This window comes from Buteo buteo, chromosome Z (genome assembly GCF_964188355.1).
Source record: "Buteo buteo chromosome Z, bButBut1.hap1.1, whole genome shotgun sequence".
NCBI classification, from domain to species: Eukaryota; Metazoa; Chordata; class Aves; order Accipitriformes; family Accipitridae; genus Buteo; species Buteo buteo.
Window position 1 is genome coordinate 74,016,688 of NC_134204.1, and position 17,615 is coordinate 74,034,302.

At 40.2% G+C, this 17,615-nt stretch overlaps 1 protein-coding gene across 3 annotated transcripts in view; it reads left to right on the forward strand.

Moving 5' to 3' along the window:
• Nucleotides 1-2,136: 2,136 nt before the first annotated feature.
• The window catches only part of CAAP1 (caspase activity and apoptosis inhibitor 1), a 35,689-nt gene continuing 20,210 nt past the window's right edge, over nucleotides 2,137-17,615 (forward strand). For all 3 annotated transcript variants that reach the window (XR_012649152.1, XR_012649153.1, XM_075021725.1), the window contains exons 1-5: nucleotides 2,137-2,336; nucleotides 3,250-3,450; nucleotides 4,987-5,071; nucleotides 6,658-6,733; nucleotides 14,920-14,993. Coding sequence is in view for 1 of the 3 variants with exons in the window: in XM_075021725.1 (XP_074877826.1) it covers nucleotides 2,205-2,336; nucleotides 3,250-3,450; nucleotides 4,987-5,071; nucleotides 6,658-6,733; nucleotides 14,920-14,993 (568 nt within the window). In the remaining 2 variants the exon portion in view is untranslated. The remainder of the gene's footprint in view (nucleotides 2,337-3,249; nucleotides 3,451-4,986; nucleotides 5,072-6,657; nucleotides 6,734-14,919; nucleotides 14,994-17,615) is intronic.

The following is a 17,615-nucleotide window of genomic DNA, read 5'->3' on the forward strand; positions in this document are numbered from 1 at the left end:
TCATATTAAATCTTTGTTGTTAAGCCTGTCTTGGGTTTTATGAAGTGCAAGTACTTGGGATCTACTTCCACCAGAACTTGGCATACAATATAAAATGCCTTACTAGGGAACTGAATGAGGGATCAAAACTGACTTAAGTCAGCACCAACTGCTGTACTTGCCAAGACAAATGGAGACTATAGTCACATAACCTGGGTCACATGAATCACAAGATTTCTGTAATGTTTGTTATTATGATGTACCTTGCTCTCATCAGGCCCTGACCTTAAGCAGACTTAAGGAACTACCGAGTCATGTTCAGGTTGCAGACAGAAAAAGACTAACTTCAGTCTGCAAACCTATTTCATTAAAAGCACTGTACATTGAGCTATACATTCATGAATCGTTGGATGCAGTCACTTCTCTATAATGTACTATGCTGAAGTAATCTACTAAGGAAGAGTAGTCACATAGATCAGTACTAAAGAGGTAAGTGTAAAAGCTTTAGGAAATGTTATAACCTTCTGGTTCCAAGTGTGTGAAGTTTTTTTGTTTAAAGAACAGATGGTACTTAGGTAGAAGGGATACTTCTAACCCTTTTGAAAACACAATGTCAGCCACTGTGTTACCTATCTGGCCGCTGCACTTTTTATCACCGCTAGCTTTCTATAACTTGCATTCGGTGGACCTCTACCTAAATGGGGTAGTACCACCAGTGCTGTTTGAAGACCCAGCACAACGTGGAATATATCAAACTGGAAGGCAACATGTTTGAATCTGGGAAAAAAAAACCCAGACCCAGAAGAAAAACAAATGGACACTGTGGTGCATTAAATAAAGAAGAAAATTGTTGCATATCTCTGCACAGAAAAGGAGGTTCTTCATACAGATTCTTTCTGTGTAATGATGGGCACTTGTTTACCCTGGTCTTTATTTTCGGCTAACTCTCCTCTTAAATGGGCATTTCCCTCTGTCGCTAATCTTGGTGTTGCTGGCTGAAGGCTGATCAGTGTCTTACTGAATTGTACAGTGCCTTTAACGGGCTCCTCTGCTGTGATTCCTACTTGTTTGCATCCCATGAAAAATTTGCATCCCATGAAAAATGGTGCGTGTCACACTTATGCAACACTCATGAAATAACACAGGAAAGCTGTGATTAGCATTCACTGGGATATGGATGTTTGATTTTTTATTATGGATATTTTCATGCTTGCACCATTCCTAATGGAGCATGTGTCTAGAAGATAGCAATACATCCACCAAATCATGAAGGACAAATTCCTGGGGCAAAACGTTACCTGAGGACCAAGTTAAGGTGTTCACTGTGGTGTGTAACCTGTTGCTTAAAAGCTTCATTCATACCAGGGGCTCAGAACAGCAGCTGTAACGATTTTTAAGCATGTCTGAGAGGACACTCTCCGGGACAAAAGAGAATTAAGTCGACTGTCTCTCTGCTTGGCAGACTATGTGAACTATAGCAAAGACTAGAACGAGACTAGTCAAATCAGCATTAAAGATTCCCCCCACCTCACCCTCGCTCCGGCAGAACAACTTACAGATCTATTCGGATGTTTTGCAGGTGCCGCTGAGCACAAAGGCAGTGTTACCTGGATAACGCAGTTTGCTGGGATTTCATGTCATCTACTTCGGACAGGCTCTCTGGTTCCGAAGAGCTGCCACGGGCAGAGAATGGAGGCCCTCACGTTGTCCCGGCCAGGATTAAGCAGTAATTGCGGAGGATCAAAGGCACTTGTACAAACGGGTGGATTGCCTACGTCTGGCAAGAGTCTCATTCCCACCTCGCCACCCGAGGAGAAACCCGCAGCAGAAGTACGGCAGATCCCGAGACCGCTCCGAACGCAGCAGGCGGGACGCCCAGCTGCGGAGCGGCTGCCGCCCGGAGCCCGAGGCGGGGGAGCGGCTCGGCAGACTCCGGCCGTCCAGCGGCGCCTCGCAAGACTCCCGGGGGGCGAGTCCGGACGTTGGGCACCACCCGCTGCCGCCGGCGGGGGCGTCGGGGCGCGCAGTCCCGCGGGGCGGGGCGGGGGCGGGGGCGGGGCCGGACCGGGCCGGGCCCGCCTCACCGCTAAGGGACGGCCTGCGGCGGCTCCCCGCCGGAAGGGGCGGTGTCCCGTCGCCAGGCGGCCTATCAGGGCTCAGCCGGAAGCACGCCTCGCCCTGGGCGCGGGCCTGGCCGGCGGGCAGCGGCGGCCGCCGGCGGGGCGATGCCGGGCAGGAAGTCCTCCAAGGAGAAGAAGCGGCGCCGCTCGCGTTCCTGCTGTCCGGAGGGAGCCTCGGGGCCGGGTGGCAGCGAGAGGAAGCGGCGGAGCACGGAGTCCAGCCACGGTGCCCTGGAGGTAGCGCGGGAAGGAAGGAAGGAAGAGGGGCGGCCGGCCGCTGCTTGCCCCCGCCTCCCGTGGCGGCCCGGCGGGCGAGGCCTGGCCCTGGCCGCTGTCACGGCCCTGGGGCGGCTGCGCGGAGGGCGGGGGGCAGGCGGCCGTGGCTGCTTCCCAGCCGGCTGGCCGCGGCTGGCTCCGGTCCGGAGCTGCGGCGCGGGCGGAGGGAGGGAGGGGAGGGGAGGGCCGGTCACGTTGGGGCGAAGCTTGTCAGCGTGCGGCTGTGCGGGGCGGGGGGGGGGTCGGGGTCGTGGTGCTCCTGCTTGCGGGCCTGTGGGTCTGTCCTAGGAGGTGCTGGGGCGCGAGTACACAGTTCCGCGTGACGCGCGCTCCTGAGCGAACGGTGGGCCTGTCAAGATGCGTTTCCAGCCGGCTGCTTTTTTTAACCGATGCGTGGAGGATAGGTCTTCTGATACGAAGCCCGCTTTTATTCTAGGAAGACTGTGCCGCGCGGGGAAGTGTATGCCCATTTCCTTCCTAGGAGGGTAGCTGTAGACTGTGAGATTAGTGATTTAATTGCGCGGCAAATCAGAGACACGGATTTCTTCAGCCTTAAAGCATGCTTTCATGTATAGGCAGCAGCTAGCTATTTGCAGATAATGTTTTCTGGCTAATATTTAAAAGTACTTTTTGCTTCTTGAGGCTTTTAAAATTTCCCCTAGCATAAAAATGGCTTCAGTAACCAAAAATGTAGCTTCTGTAATGCAGCTGCCTTTCAAACTAATACACTATTTGGAAGCCCAGAAGTCCGCCTTAAGATATACTGTATGATTATGAAGGGAAAACTATTGCAAGTGCAGGTGAAGCTGTAAGTTTCCTTCTTCTCTAGTTCACTAGAAAATGTGAAAATTGTACTTGCCTTCCTTGATTTTAGGAAGCAAAATGCAATGTACTATCTGGAGAAAAAGTGGAAGAAGCTGAACAACCCAGTGATATAGAAGAAGGAGGATTAGATCTCAGTGTGTCACTCAAACCTGTCAGTTTCTACATCGCGGACAAAAAAGAAATGCTTCAACAGTGTTTCTGTGTCATAGGGGAGAAAAAACTACAGAAGATGCTGCCTGATATTTTAAAGGTACTGAAATACACTTTCCATTTATATACTTTTTACGAGCTTGAATGCCTGTGTAACAAAGCACATTTATTTCTCAAGTGTAGTGGACTTCCAGCTTAAAACCTGCCTGTTATTTCTTAAAGGAAGATTATATCAAGCCTCCAAAAGTGAAATTTTTTTGAGATTTGATATAGTTATTCCAGTTCAGTCCTTTTTGCACTCCTCAGCCATTGCTGAACTGCAGGCTGCTTATTTTTACACCATCTGTCCGTACTGGTTAGTTAAATGCAAAAGAAGTTTCATAATTGCGTGGAGTAAATTCACTACTGCTGTTCACTAATAACTATGCTGATTTGTTGATAAAAGTTTGGTTTCTGTTTGTGTCAGCTGAAGTTCTTTGTATGATATTAAGTTAATGTCTGAGATAAGGCAGTAAACCCCCTTCTTAATAAACAGCTTCTGAAGCTGTAACTTCTGTGGACTTTAGTGGTAGTATAGCTAGCGCTTTACTGGCTTAGAACATTTGCTTTTTGGGTCTTGTGAACTGCAGGACTTGGTAAAAATAAATTAGGCTAGCAGCCTGTACAGAAGAAGAAATGCTATTTGTGTGATGTTTGTTAATAGTTTAAAAATCTTTGTCTTTAATTTTTATCTTTGAGTTATACTATTAAAGTAAGTAAGGCAGGAATTCTTAATTTTATACACGTAGTGAACGGCATACAGTCTCACCCGTTTCTCACCTCTGGGAGAAGAAAAGAGGTCTGGAGTAGCTGGAGGCAGAGGCATTACTGAGTTTGAAAGGAAGCTGCCTGGTCATGGTAGAACCAAACCTACAGTACGGTCGTGAATGTTACAATAAGTTCAGCACTTCCTGATTTTGGTACATCTATGGGGTATCATAGTTCATTTGAAAGTGTGAAATTATCACTTTATTTCACCAAGAGGACACCAAGTGGTGTGAAAGATGTGAAGGTAACTGGAATACCCATAAAATCTGTGGCAGTGTGTGGTATGTATCAAGCATAGAAATGGATCACAATTTACATATTTTTTATGTTTTCTTTATTATGATATACAACTGTTGGTGTGTTGTCAATAGCAGTGTTTGCTTCAGTTGGTGAACTTGGATTCAACAGTTGGCTCTGATCTTTACAGGCTTAATTATGTAATCCACCTGCTCCCAAGTGATGGAGAATTAGGAGTAATCAGGGCTACAGTTGTTTGCTGTTCCATGCTTCACATGTATGGCCGAGTATTTCTGCTGCTCAGTGTTGCAGCTGCAGTGAAAACTCCAAGCCATAGGTCATGTAACTGATAGTGTGTATTGCTTAATTTTTCAGAAAAAAACACACACACGCTGTTTCTGGTAGTTGTCAAAACTGAAACACCTACTTGCTGTTCTTCAGCAGGTGCATCACTGCAGGTCAGAATAGGGAAGGGACTTGCAATCTGAATTAACCCTTTATTCAGTACAGTTGGAGTGCTACTTACTGTTCATAATTACTCTGTCCTCAGAAATTTTTAGTAGCTTGTGGTCTGTCTTATTTGTCTTCTTAGAACTGTTCCATGGATGAAATCAAAAGGCTTTGCCTGGAGCAGTTGGAGCTGTTATCTGAAAAAAAACTGTTGAAGATACTTGAAGGTATGAATGAAACTTAAGCATCACTGTATACCAGAGAACAGTCTGCCTCTTAACTGGATCTTCACTCCATTTCTAGCTACTAATACATATATTGTCATGGTTTAACCCCAGCCAGCAACTAAGCACCACGCAGCCGCTCACTCACTCCCCCCCATCCAGTGGGATGGGGGAGAAAATCGGGAAAAAGAAGTAAAACTCGTGGGTTGAGATAAGAACGGTTTAATAGAACAGAAAAGAAGAAATTAATAAAGATAATGATAACACTAATAAAATGACAACAGTAGTAATAAAAGGATTGGAATGTACAAATGATGCGCAGGGCAATTGCTCACCACCGAGACCCAGCTAGTCCCCTAACGGTGATTCCCCACCCCCCCTTCCCAGTTCCTATACTAGATGGGACGTCACATGGTATGGAATACCCCTTTGGCCAGTTTGGGTCAGGTGCCCTGGCTGTGTCCTGTGCCAACTTCTTGTGCCCCTCCAGCTTTCTCGCTGGCTGGACATGAGAAGCTGAAAAATCCTTGACTTTAGTCTAAACACTCCTGAGCAACAACTGAAAACATCAGTGTGTTATCAACATTCTTCTCATACTGAACTCAAAATATAGCACTGTACCAGCTACTAGGAAGACAGTTAACTCTATCCCAGCTGAAACCAGGACATACATGTATACACACTAGTAAGTATATATTAGTGTGTATATATATTAGCATACATATGTATTAGTATTACATATGTACACGTGCTGACAGTATATATAGTGTGTGTATATACATATATATATATACACACACATGCTGGTTTTTATCTTTTAAGCTTGGATGAAAACATCCGTTGATTTAGAAGCTATTAAGGACACATTCAGAAAATGGTAGTATAAGCTCCTTTTCCTTAGTACCCAAACTAAGAGCAAAACTTTTGACTTGGTGGAAAAAACAAAGATAGGAGTGTAGAAGTATTGTTTGAAATCTGTTACTTTAGGTAAACTGACATTAAATTGCCTCCTGGTTCTCTGTGGGGAAGGTCTGACATACTGCAATACCAGTTCAATTGTATGAGCAATTGCACTGGAGTATTCGGTGTAGTTAAAGGATTCTTGGTGGATCCTCTGTTCTGCTGAGGCACATAGTTCATAAACTTTGATTAAGGATACGACATTCTAGCTTTTCAGTATCTTGCTGAACTTCCACTTGATATTTAAGGGCTGCAGAATTTATTTGTAAACTTATTGCTGTCTTCTCAATTAAGTGGAACTCATCAAATCTTGAACACTGCAGAGTACCTTCTATTAATTCTGTCTCCTGTGCTTTATTTTAGTGCCCATAGTATTATACTAGCAATAGTTATTCTGGTTTTTTTATAGTACAGTGGAATTGAAAAATGCCAACCACGTGGCTAGCAGGAAGCTCAAAAACGAAGGTTTTGGGTTTTGACTAAGTCTAATGTTTAGAACATCTGCTTTAACTGGGAAAAAACCCCTCTCCTGCTGATTGCAATAGAGTTAATCGTTAAGAGTAAGCCTAACTGTGTAGCATTAATTATATAACCTGCCTAAATTTTCATGTTTGAAACTGTATATCTAGGCAAGATTGGAGCTGATTCTGATACTGACGAGGAGGCAGATGAAGGAGACAAGACTGGAGGTGAATCAGTCAGTCAGTGAGTAAAAGACAAAACATTTAAAACTTAAGAATACTGAACAATACAGGGATTTTTCATGAGAAATTATCAAATGTAATGTTGACAGACCCAATTGCTATATCCTTAATTATGTGCTTACTTTAGTGGGATGACAATAAGCTGTGACTGCTAGCAAGTACTGAACTTACAAATGTGACTTTGTCACTTTATAACATTAAATGTCTTGAGCACATAACTGGGTTTCATAATGGTGTTGCCACCCATCAGCTGAGTTGTGGTAATTGAACATGTGCACACTCCTAGCCTGCAGTAGAAGTGAAGTAATATGATTTCAGTTAACCCTCTTTGAGTGAGCTAAAGCAGATTGAGTAACCCATTCCCACTTGGGTCCGTGAATTGTGTAAGTGTATTTTCAATTCAGCTGAGATGTATCTCTTCTCTTCCTCTCTTCTTTCTGGTCCTTCATTCCTGCCTCGGTTGAGGCAGCACTGACACTCACCTGTTCCCATGTTCTCTGTTAGGGATGCTGTAGAATGTCTAGAGTTTCAAGAACAGAGACTTCTGGTTTCTTATTTTTAGGGTGGTGTCTGTCAGTTTTGTAAAGGCCAACACTTTTTAACCTTTTCTTAAAATACTTGTCTGTTTTTTAAAGACAGTCTTATGTAGTATATTACTAAGTCACTTCTATATTGAATGGGTGAACTCTTTCTGACAGTTTCCATGGAAGTAATGAAGGGGAGAAGAAAGTTGCTAGTTATCACCCATAATGTATTGAATTTTATGAGTAACTTGCCTGTAGAAGACAAAATAAAAAGCTTTCCTATTTTCATTGCTAACCTGATACAGCTGGTCTACAGATTCAATACACAAACTTAATAAACTTCTGAGACAATACAAGACAATACACCAGTGTTGGGCAGATTAAAGTACCTCTTAGTTGCTGGTTTGGTTAGTTCATCTAGACCTAGTAAATGGGAACAAATGGATGGGAAAAGTAGTGATAGTTATCAAAATTTCACATTCTCATCAGTATTTTTGATTTCAGAGACCTGGTTTCTGATCCTGTCTTTGATTCAGAACAAGTTATGAAGTTACTGAATGAAGTAATTTTCTTTGATCACATCTCATCATACATCATACAAATATACTAGAAAATGGAGTGATACTAAGTTAAGTGATGTTTCAGTTGTTCTCATGTGATACAGTTTTAATATCCTCTGGCACTATTTCTTCTAGAGTTCCATGTAGAGCTGGTCTGTGACTGTATCCTCCCCTTTGCTATTTGTTGCCTACATGATCTGTGAATGGTGTCAGTGCACCCATTTATGTGGATTAATTTTCTTATTTTGGATATTGCCCTCTGGCTATTTAAAAAAGCAAAATAAAAAATTTAAAAAACTACAAAATACACTAAATATGAGGTCTTTTTACATAAAGGAGTCTGTTAAGTGATTGATGTTTTGCCAGGAAACTTCTAAATAGAATGAGAAGACAAAATTGTTGGCTAAGAAAACCATGAAAAATGCCCCAGGATTTTGATGTCTGGAGAAATTACGTGATTTTTTTAAAGACCTAATTCACAAGCTTTTTACTGTTGCAAAATACATGAAATGCTCTTCATCTAAAAGAGGTATGGCAGAATTAGTGCTGCTAGATTTCAGGAAGGTAGTTCTGTGGCTGCAAGGTGTTTCAGAGCTACTGTTGAGACATGTATTTATGACCATCAGCTACAGTAGATTGAGTAAAGTCTTGCTTATATGCAAATAAAGTAATGATTTGAGCTGGTAGAAACCTAAGCAGAGGAAATTGTTATTGTCAGTTAATGAATAAAACAACAAAATAAGGAAGGCAAGCAGGATTTACCATTTTTTAACTAGCGAGTATCTGAAGACACTTAACAACCCATTTGCCCATGGCACGTAGGAAAGTTTTGGGAAAACAACATCTATAGTATATAAATTGCAATTTCAAAATCTACTGGTTTTACACTGTACAGATAATATTCCAGGCATAAGCGGTGTGTAAACCAAAGTGAGTTGGTGTTGTGTACCCTTTCTCATAGCTGTGTTGAAGTACAGCAGAATTAAAACTGACCAAGTTCCTTAACCATTGCTGCAGTTACCAAAAGTTGACAAAGCTAGGTCACCTGATGAGAAAGATGTGAGCAGTAAATGAAAGCAAAATCAAGAAGAAATTGTGTTTTTTAAAAAAGTAGAAGGAACTGAGAGATGTTGATCAGAGTTACAGAGCAGATTGCTGCCTTTGACGAACAAAGTGGTTGAGATGCCCCTGGTTCTTGTTATCTCTATCTCCATCCTGGTACTTTAATATTTCAGACTCCTCCAGACTGGCCAGGTAAGACATGTTGATGTAGGAATTGTGGCTTTTCTTCTCCTTTTAATGCAGTGGATTAAAAAATGGTATGCTACACACAGGGGTGCTATCTTAGAACCTTGACTCATAGGTTCAGCTGTGTGTTAGCTTTAACAAAAACCAAAAATCGAAAGCTGTTTGGATGATAGAGAAATAAAGGGTTAGGAAGAGGTGAAATGAGGAATATTAAGGGTTTATCTTTATCATTAAGCCCTGTGCTTGGTAAGGAGAGCAATATTATGCTTTTAAAACTGTAAAGTGTCACAAGTCCTTTTTACCCAATAGGTCTAATCTTTGGGCATTTAGGTTAATGTTTTTGCAAGCTGTGTGTAAATAAGTATAAAAGCAAGTTTGCAAAACTTCAGAAAACTTATGTTTCGACCAGAACAGCAACAAGTCAGTAGGCAGGGAGGCTAAAGATGCAGCAGTGGAGAAACAGTGAAAGCTACATTGCTCAGCTAAGCTTTGGTTGTTTATAATCTTTAATATGTTTTTAATTATCATCTCAGTTTAAATGGGTGAATTTGTTTGCCCTGAGAAAAGGTTTCTCAGAATGAAAAAAACAGTTTGTTTGTTTATATTCTTGCTGTTGGTTCTTCCTAGTTTGTCTTCATTACTTGTCATTTTCTTATAAATGACTACTTTTTTCTGCATTCTGTTAGTGATGCAACATTAAAGCTTCTTTGGTTTAGATCTGACTTGTCTTAGTTGTTTTCATGGACACATAAACGTGGGAAGGGAAAATGTCAATAGCAAGTCTTACTCTAGTAAAAAATTTACTGATTGGAACCATGTTTTTTCTTTCATCCTTGTTACTTTAAAAAAAAGAAATTGACAAACTTATACCTTCAGCAATGTCCATAGAAAAGAAATAGAAAAGAAAGCTTAAATCAATACATCTGAAGAAATTTCAAGTGTATCAAAATACACAGGGTTTCTTAGAAGGGTATAGTTTGTACTGTCTTTTTTTTTCCCCAAAATAGGCAAATACTTAGATGTCTCTAAAGACCTGTTTCCTGTCTGTACTGCCTAAAAGTATCAGGGATTTAGAGAAGTTTCTCCAGGTACAGGGAAGATTGCAAAGTTCAGATCTTTATCTGAAGCTTTTGGATGGCATTGTACCTTTAATTGTAAACTGAACCTTCATTTTTCTGATATACATATCCTCATTCTGCCACCAGAACAGGAAGTTCTGAGGCTTTTCCTAAATTTCAGCTCTGTAAAAGCTTCACATGCTTCCATTAGCATGTCAAACACTTGCTCTTATTTTGCCACCAGCTGCTTCTGATTTAAACACTAGAAATCCTAGAATAAGCATGCAGAAGAACTGAAGAAGCAGGGCCTGTGTTTGCCAACAACTGGAAGTTGCTATTACAATAGATACACTTCATTACTTGTGAGCTCTGTGTAGATTTTTTGACTATGCAATTCTCAGACTTTTGTTACTGTTCCTATGTTACTGTCTGCAATGGAATACCGTTAAACCAAGAGAATTGCTGTATGCCAAGCTTCCAACTAAATGACATACTTAATTGAAAGGCATTAGCCAATTAATGTCCTGCAAAACCAAGCAGGCTTTCTTCCCATCTCACTCAAAAGATATTAGCATGTTCTTGAGCTATTTCTTTCCTGTTCCCTGAATTGGCTCTTTAAATACCCTCCAACAGAAGAACTGAAAGTAAATTATTTGCCATAGTAATAAAACATGTATTAAAAAACCAAGCATGCTAATATCATTATAGTGATCATATGTTCATGTGTATAATGTGAATAAATGATCTTTGCTTTAAAAATCAAATGTGCTTATTTTTCACTGTGTGAAAATTTGTGGTTTAGTATTTGCTCTTTCAAGAGTTTTATAGGCTTTTTACAGCTTTGCAGTCATGAGTGCAGTTTTCACTTGTTTTGTTTTAGGAAGGCTAGCAGTTTAAAGGCTTGCCTTGTTTTAACATGTTTTGCTTCTGGGTACTGGGCTGTTCACAAGCATGCAATTGCCATCTGCTATTTACCCCTCTAGGACAATTTGGTTACCTTCACCATTTGGAATCACTGGAAGAATAGGCTATGTGAGTCACTGAACAGATACATTAGCATTTTGCATCTGTTCACTATCTTCTGTTCTTGTGGTGTCCTCAAACTTCACCTGTAATTGGAATGATGGACCTTTTGTAGCTCATTAAACTATTTGATTAGCATCTGTCACTTGGGATACCTTTCCTGAGGAGTGCTACTTTGTAAGGACTTTTTTCCTCTTTAAAAAAAAAAAAAATGCTTACTGTTAATTATTTTAGTTCTTATTTGTCATGGAAAACTACCCTTGGAACAAAAATTTGCTGGAAGCTTACAAGGACTTGGGACTTCTAGAAGTATTTTTTTAGGCTTGGAACTGCAAAGGCAAATTTTAATTTAGTAAGGTACATCATATTTATGTCAAGAGTAGCAGAGGTACTGATCTCAAGCCTCACTCCAGAGATTTAGGTAAATATTTCTTAACAATTAAAAACCCTGTAAGGAAAGTGTCAGCATGACTGTATCTCATGCTGTCAGACTGTCTTCTAGTCCAGTACATGAAGATTTTTTTCTGTCACAAAACTTTTCTTCCTGGTCTCCAACCCCAGTTACTACTGAAGCTTGGAATCTGAGTCACCAGTATTGCAGTGCTATTGTCTTAATCCTTAGCCATCCACTCCTCTGACCGTAACCCTTTTCCTAACCTGTGCTGCTGTTTTACCTCACTCTTCATAATCTGCTGGAGTTGTGGTACCAAATCACCCTCAAACCCAGATTTCTTTGACAGCTATGCAGATTCCTGAAAGTAATAGGTTCTGTATAGAAGCCATGTGCATAAGCTGAGGTAAGCATTGTACTAATGTGGAGCATGCCAACATGAAAAGCTAGCATAGGGTAAATTGAAATTTACAGCATTTGTCACCAACAAAATGCAATGGTTAGCTTCTTTTTGCTGAAAAGAACATACTGTGCAAATGTTGTTCTATTAAAAAAAAAAAAAAAAGCTGACTTTATCTCTTGGAAGACTGACTTTGAACTTAACTGTCATCCTGAGGGAGAAGTGTCTTTAAAGACTGATAAAAAGAGGGAGCTCCAAATTACTGTGGCCATGTACTAGCATGGCCTGAAGGAAGAGGGTATTAAATTTGTATACTGTGCCCTAATTTTAGATTAGCATATCTCTGCTCCCGTTGTTTGGAGACATGATGATGTGCTACCCTTTCTTAAATCTATACTGCAGTATAGATAATGAGGAGAAAAATATTTCTTATTAACAAAGAAATTAAACAAGGTTGACAAGCTGAGAGGGAAACTGAACTGTGAACTGAAATGCTTCTGCTTGGCCACAAGATGGTGCAAAGTGTCCACCTATGAAATGAAGTAGTGCAGTTTCACCAGCAATGCAGTCCAATCCAATCAATTCTGAAAGAGTAGAACGTGCTGTGTAAGTACTTTTGGGTTCTAAAAACTTTTTTGCTGACAGTAGGTAGTCTTTAAAAGAATGTGGTTTTGCTGTAGTCAGTGATAAGGTCAAGGCAACAGGTGAAACTTTACAACAAGTTTTGATGTGTGATTTTTTTCAGTTGATAATTTCTTTTTATGTAGCATAACCTAGTGGACAGGACAATACAAAGGAAACCTGAGTGTGATAAGCCTTGGCAAGTGGCAGGAGAGCAAAACCTGAAATTTCTGAGAAGGTTTGCTGTGACAGCATTGTGGACTGATTTAGCTGGTGGTCTGTGCTGGCATCTGGCCTAACGCCACTCAGTAATAGAGGTGGATGGGGAAATGTTGCTACCCAGGAGTCTGGCACTGTCTCAAAGCAGAGGTCCATTTAGGCTTTGGTCCTAACTGGTGGCCTGGAGCCTGGCGCTGAGAGGCTGTTTCCCCTGGGCTAGGCTGTGCAGGCGCGCTGGAGTGGTAATTGGGGTGGGTTTCAGTCAACTCTGATCATATGGGTGTGTGTATGAGTGCAAAACTTTTCCTCACAGCCTGTCCTCTGCTCAGTCCACTTAAATTGAACGTGGTAATGTCATGTTGTCTGGTGTTCCTTTTCTCCCATGACAGCAGGAAGTTTGAGACTCTGGTTTACATGTCTAAACCATCACATACAGCAGACCTAATGTTATTTGAATTCCTGGGCTTATTTTACATCTAGCAGGTGAGGGCTGTAATCCATCTTTCAACAGCTCTGGCCAACACCAGCCACAAGACTGATGACTGGAATAGAAAATAAATGAGCAAACTCTCTTTGTTTGTGAAGGGGTACAGTTTAAATAATTTTCTGAAGGGATTAGCCATGTGTACGGAAATTCCCACTTAGCATAGCTATTTGGACATCTAGTTTGTATCCATTCCTTCTCTATCAGCCCTGCCTGGGAGTGGAAAGTCCAACAGGAATTAAAAGGTTGGGAGAATACTTCTTGAGTTGACCAAGTAGGAAAGCAAACTGAAAGGATAAATACCACTGAGTTCTGAGGAAAATGCATCATTGTAAATAGTCTATTCCAGTTTTATTATAATGGCATCAGACAGTACATTTCTCTATCATTACTTAAGGAGCACAACACTTAAATCTTTTTTCAGGTGCTGTGTGCATATGAAAACAGCTACACGTTCTCCTTAATTATTGCATGCTACCATACACTTCTATGTTGCAATGGGTACAAAAAGTGGGAGAAACAGAAGATTCTGTTCATTTGTAACCTTTGCTACTACAGAAAAGGAAATAGCAGTCAAAATAACTGTCTCTCAGACCAAGGTGGCTAGAAGTATAACAGTATTCTCCTTCCTGCAATAGCCATTGGACACCTGAAAAAAACCACACATATCTTTGAGAGCATGGGGAAAATAGATCTGTACTCAATTTTAGGAAAAGCCTTCAGGCCATTACTGAAAACCAAGTTGTTAAAGTCATTATAGTTACATCTGTGATACCAGAATACTGCTATCCTTTTTATAGTGCTGTTTAGCTCCCACAGGCAGGATAGTTACATTGATTCCATATTAATATGTATGAAACCAATGGCACACTGACATTCAGGGTAGGAAATTGGCAATTCTACTGTCAAAATGCTCACTAAACATGGCAATTGAACTCTTCCTGTGATTCTGGGTCCTGCTGCCTTCCTTCTTCCTGTATATTTCACAGTATTTTTACAGTTTGTATAACTAGTATATGCAAAATGTGTGAAGGACATGAACTTTACACAAAAGTATCACTTCCTCATCCCTTCTATAAAGCAGTTGAAACCTTACAGGTCAAGAGTAGAAATCTTTAAATGGAAGAAACAAAGAAATGTGGATACTGAATACAATTTAACAGTTGAGTTGCATTTAATTTTAAAAAATGTCTCCTTATGAAACTGAGATTGTGATGTAGGAGAGGTGGATGGTGGTGAGGTGATGGTAACTTCATGAAAATACCTGTTAATTTAAAAAGAAAACAGTAAATAGTATTTGAATGCAACTGAAACTGTATTTTTTTTTCAAATTGTTTAACTGTGTGACAATTTATTCTGAATTTTAGAGAAAAACTCCCAATATTAGGGAGGAACTACCAGTGAGGATTGTAATTCGGAAAGGTGTAGTGGAAATACTTTATCCTTGTGTATTGCTAGGCAAAGAAAAAAACCCTCATTCTCAAGTGCTTAGTTTAGCACTCTGTATGTTCCTTTATGTTCCTTTTGCCTTTATTCATACTGTAGCTGGCCTATTGGCCTACCAGCACATAATTTCTGTAGTTAAAGTAAATGTTTCTTAGAAAAGTTCTCTTGAATTGTGAAAGATGTAGATTAATATGTTGTCGTCTTTGTTTCCAGACAGGACAACAGTATAGACTCTACTTCTTCTCTCAGAGAAGACAGCAAGCTGGAAGGTCAGGAATCAAAACAAGGTATGTAGTGGAGAAAGCTGAAATTTTGTTTTCTTGATGTTGGGCAGTGACTAATTCTAGATAACTGATAACTGTCTTTTGAACGGTAGCTGCAATCACAGAGAAGCATCCTCTTAGAAATGAGCTGTGTAGGGTTATAACCTCTCTCTTGAGCCCCATTCCAGAAAAGGAGAGGGGAGCATTGAAGAAGACAATGTAGGAACTTTGGCCTCTTAATTCTGTGAGATTGGAGAGTTTTTCTGTGGCAAGAAGAAAACTGCAGCTCTTCAGAGTTTGCTAGTTTAGGTTCTGGAACATGACTGAAGCTCTTGCAAGGCTCATTTGGCTCTCATGTAGTTTTTCAGCTGAAGAGGATCTTCAGTCATTTCAATTTCTTGGTATATACGTGATTGCTAGTACTCCTATTACCATTTGCTGAATTATTTGAGAGCCAGTTTTACTTTCTGTTGAAACGATCATAAGAGGCTACAGTACTCTCTCTGTTTTGACATTCATAGAAATCCATTGTGATGATTGTTTGCCAAAGGACTGTTTGTAATTTAAACATTTTGTTCAGTCTTGGTATATGATACCTTGCTTGCTTTGATTGTGCAGAGCTGGGGTCCAATGGAATGGTGCTTAACACCCACCACTCCTGATAACTAGCATATTTTACTTGAAGTCAGTGCCAGTGGAAGTACACACTCAAATCTTTGAATCTCTGAGGATGAACGTTTTGTCTTGTATATTTTCTCTTTTTAAATGCAAAAATATAGTAAGTGAGACATTCAGGTACTACAGTGATTGGCAGAATAGAAAGTGCAAAAGCAGGTAAGTTAGTGATGCACATTTGAGTACCTGCTGCATAAGGAAACAGTTTTCTTAACCTGCAGCAGTATTTATTTTATTCCAATCATTAAATCAGCACCATATAACTACTGCCAGTATTTTTGTGCATGAAGCACTAGAATTGTAGTTGTTTCTGTCTGTCTGTTATTTTCATTTGGACTATCTGTATGCAGTAACATTGGAAATAGCTTTTCCAATCAAAGAATGTTGCAAATTCTTAGAAGCTATATTTCTCTTCTGCAAAGATCTAACATTATCTGCTTCCTGCAACTCCTATTTCCCAATTGAGAATGTTGTCTAAAAGATGTCTCTTGGAATAACTTTTTGAAACATGTTTTTTTCTGAAGTTACTAGTGAGGGGAATTAGATGGAGGAGGAAAGACTCATAATAAAATCATCAAAACTTTTAGGAGCAGGTTGCTATGGCTTTGTGAGGAATGCTTTAAATGTTGCTTGTTGTACTATATGAAGTGACCTTAGAACAGACAGATTTCCTGCAGATCTCTTTCACTTTCGTGTTATCAAAGGGACTTGATGACTGTTGCAGGTGATTGCTTCATTGTTGTTTTTTATGACTTAATCAGAATATCATGATGGCTTTGGGCTATAACAGTGGCTCCACTCAAGATGTTAGCTTTAAAGAGCTTTTGAGAATATCAATATAAATTTAAAAATATAACTCTAATCAATCTGCTGAGCTGCAGTCTGTGATGCTATGGGAAGAAAAAAGACAATGAGAGGATAAGCAAAAGTGGATAAAATAAAATTAAAAAACACAATTGAGTATGCTAAAATGAATTTCACAACTGTAGCTGAAGGAAAAAGTAGAAGTTAACAAAATGAAAAAAAGTGAGAAATGCCAACCATGATCTTTACTACTGGGTAAAATCACAACTGCAAAAGAGGGAAGTAAAGCCATCAGCTAATTAAACATCTATAGGCCAATGAGCTTATATGAACACTGTATTACACAGTTTTAGAGGCTCCAGATTCTGAATGGGAACCCAAGGCAGCTTTGCCACACTTCCTGGTCCATACTAATTCTGGGACAGACATGAATGACTTCTAACATTTTGTTTCTGCTTAATATGTGACCAATACTAAAAGGAATCCTGTGATGGGTTGACACCAGCCAGCAATAGCACCCAGCAGCCACTCAGTTACTCCTCCTGCAGTGGGGTGGCGAAGATCAGAAGAGGAAAAGTGAGAAAAACTTATGGGTCAAGATGAAGACAGTTTGAACTATGATCCATTGATGCACCTATTTTTTTGATCCATGGAATGCTGCTTGGTTGAGCAGAATGTTAAGTAAATACTGACTGATGCCATGCAGCAAGACGGAAGAATTTTCACTTCTTAATCCTGTTGATACCCATTTCTTTTGATCTTTCACACACTTTGTGTCTTGTAAGGTAAAGTTGAAAAGACAGTGTTCAAAGGTAATTTTATAGTATGAGAAGCAGGTAAAATTGCATCTGAAACTGAAACACTAATCTTGAAGTTACTGTCACAGTAGGAACAGGGCAAAACTACTTAGGATTGAAGAAGGCCCTGGTATGTTCTTCTCTTCTGAATACTTTTTATACACACTGCTGTGAGGAGGATTTTTTTATAGCTTCAGAATCATTTATGTTTTAGACTTTCAGTTTTTATTGCTTGCAAATTGTGATTTATCTTACAGAAAACAAAGATCAGAAGTTCTCTCTAAACTTCATCTATATGGCTTATCGTACACTTAGGGGAGTTGAATTTGCTTTCTTGTCAGCTTTGATTAGAATGTTGGAGGTGCCACAT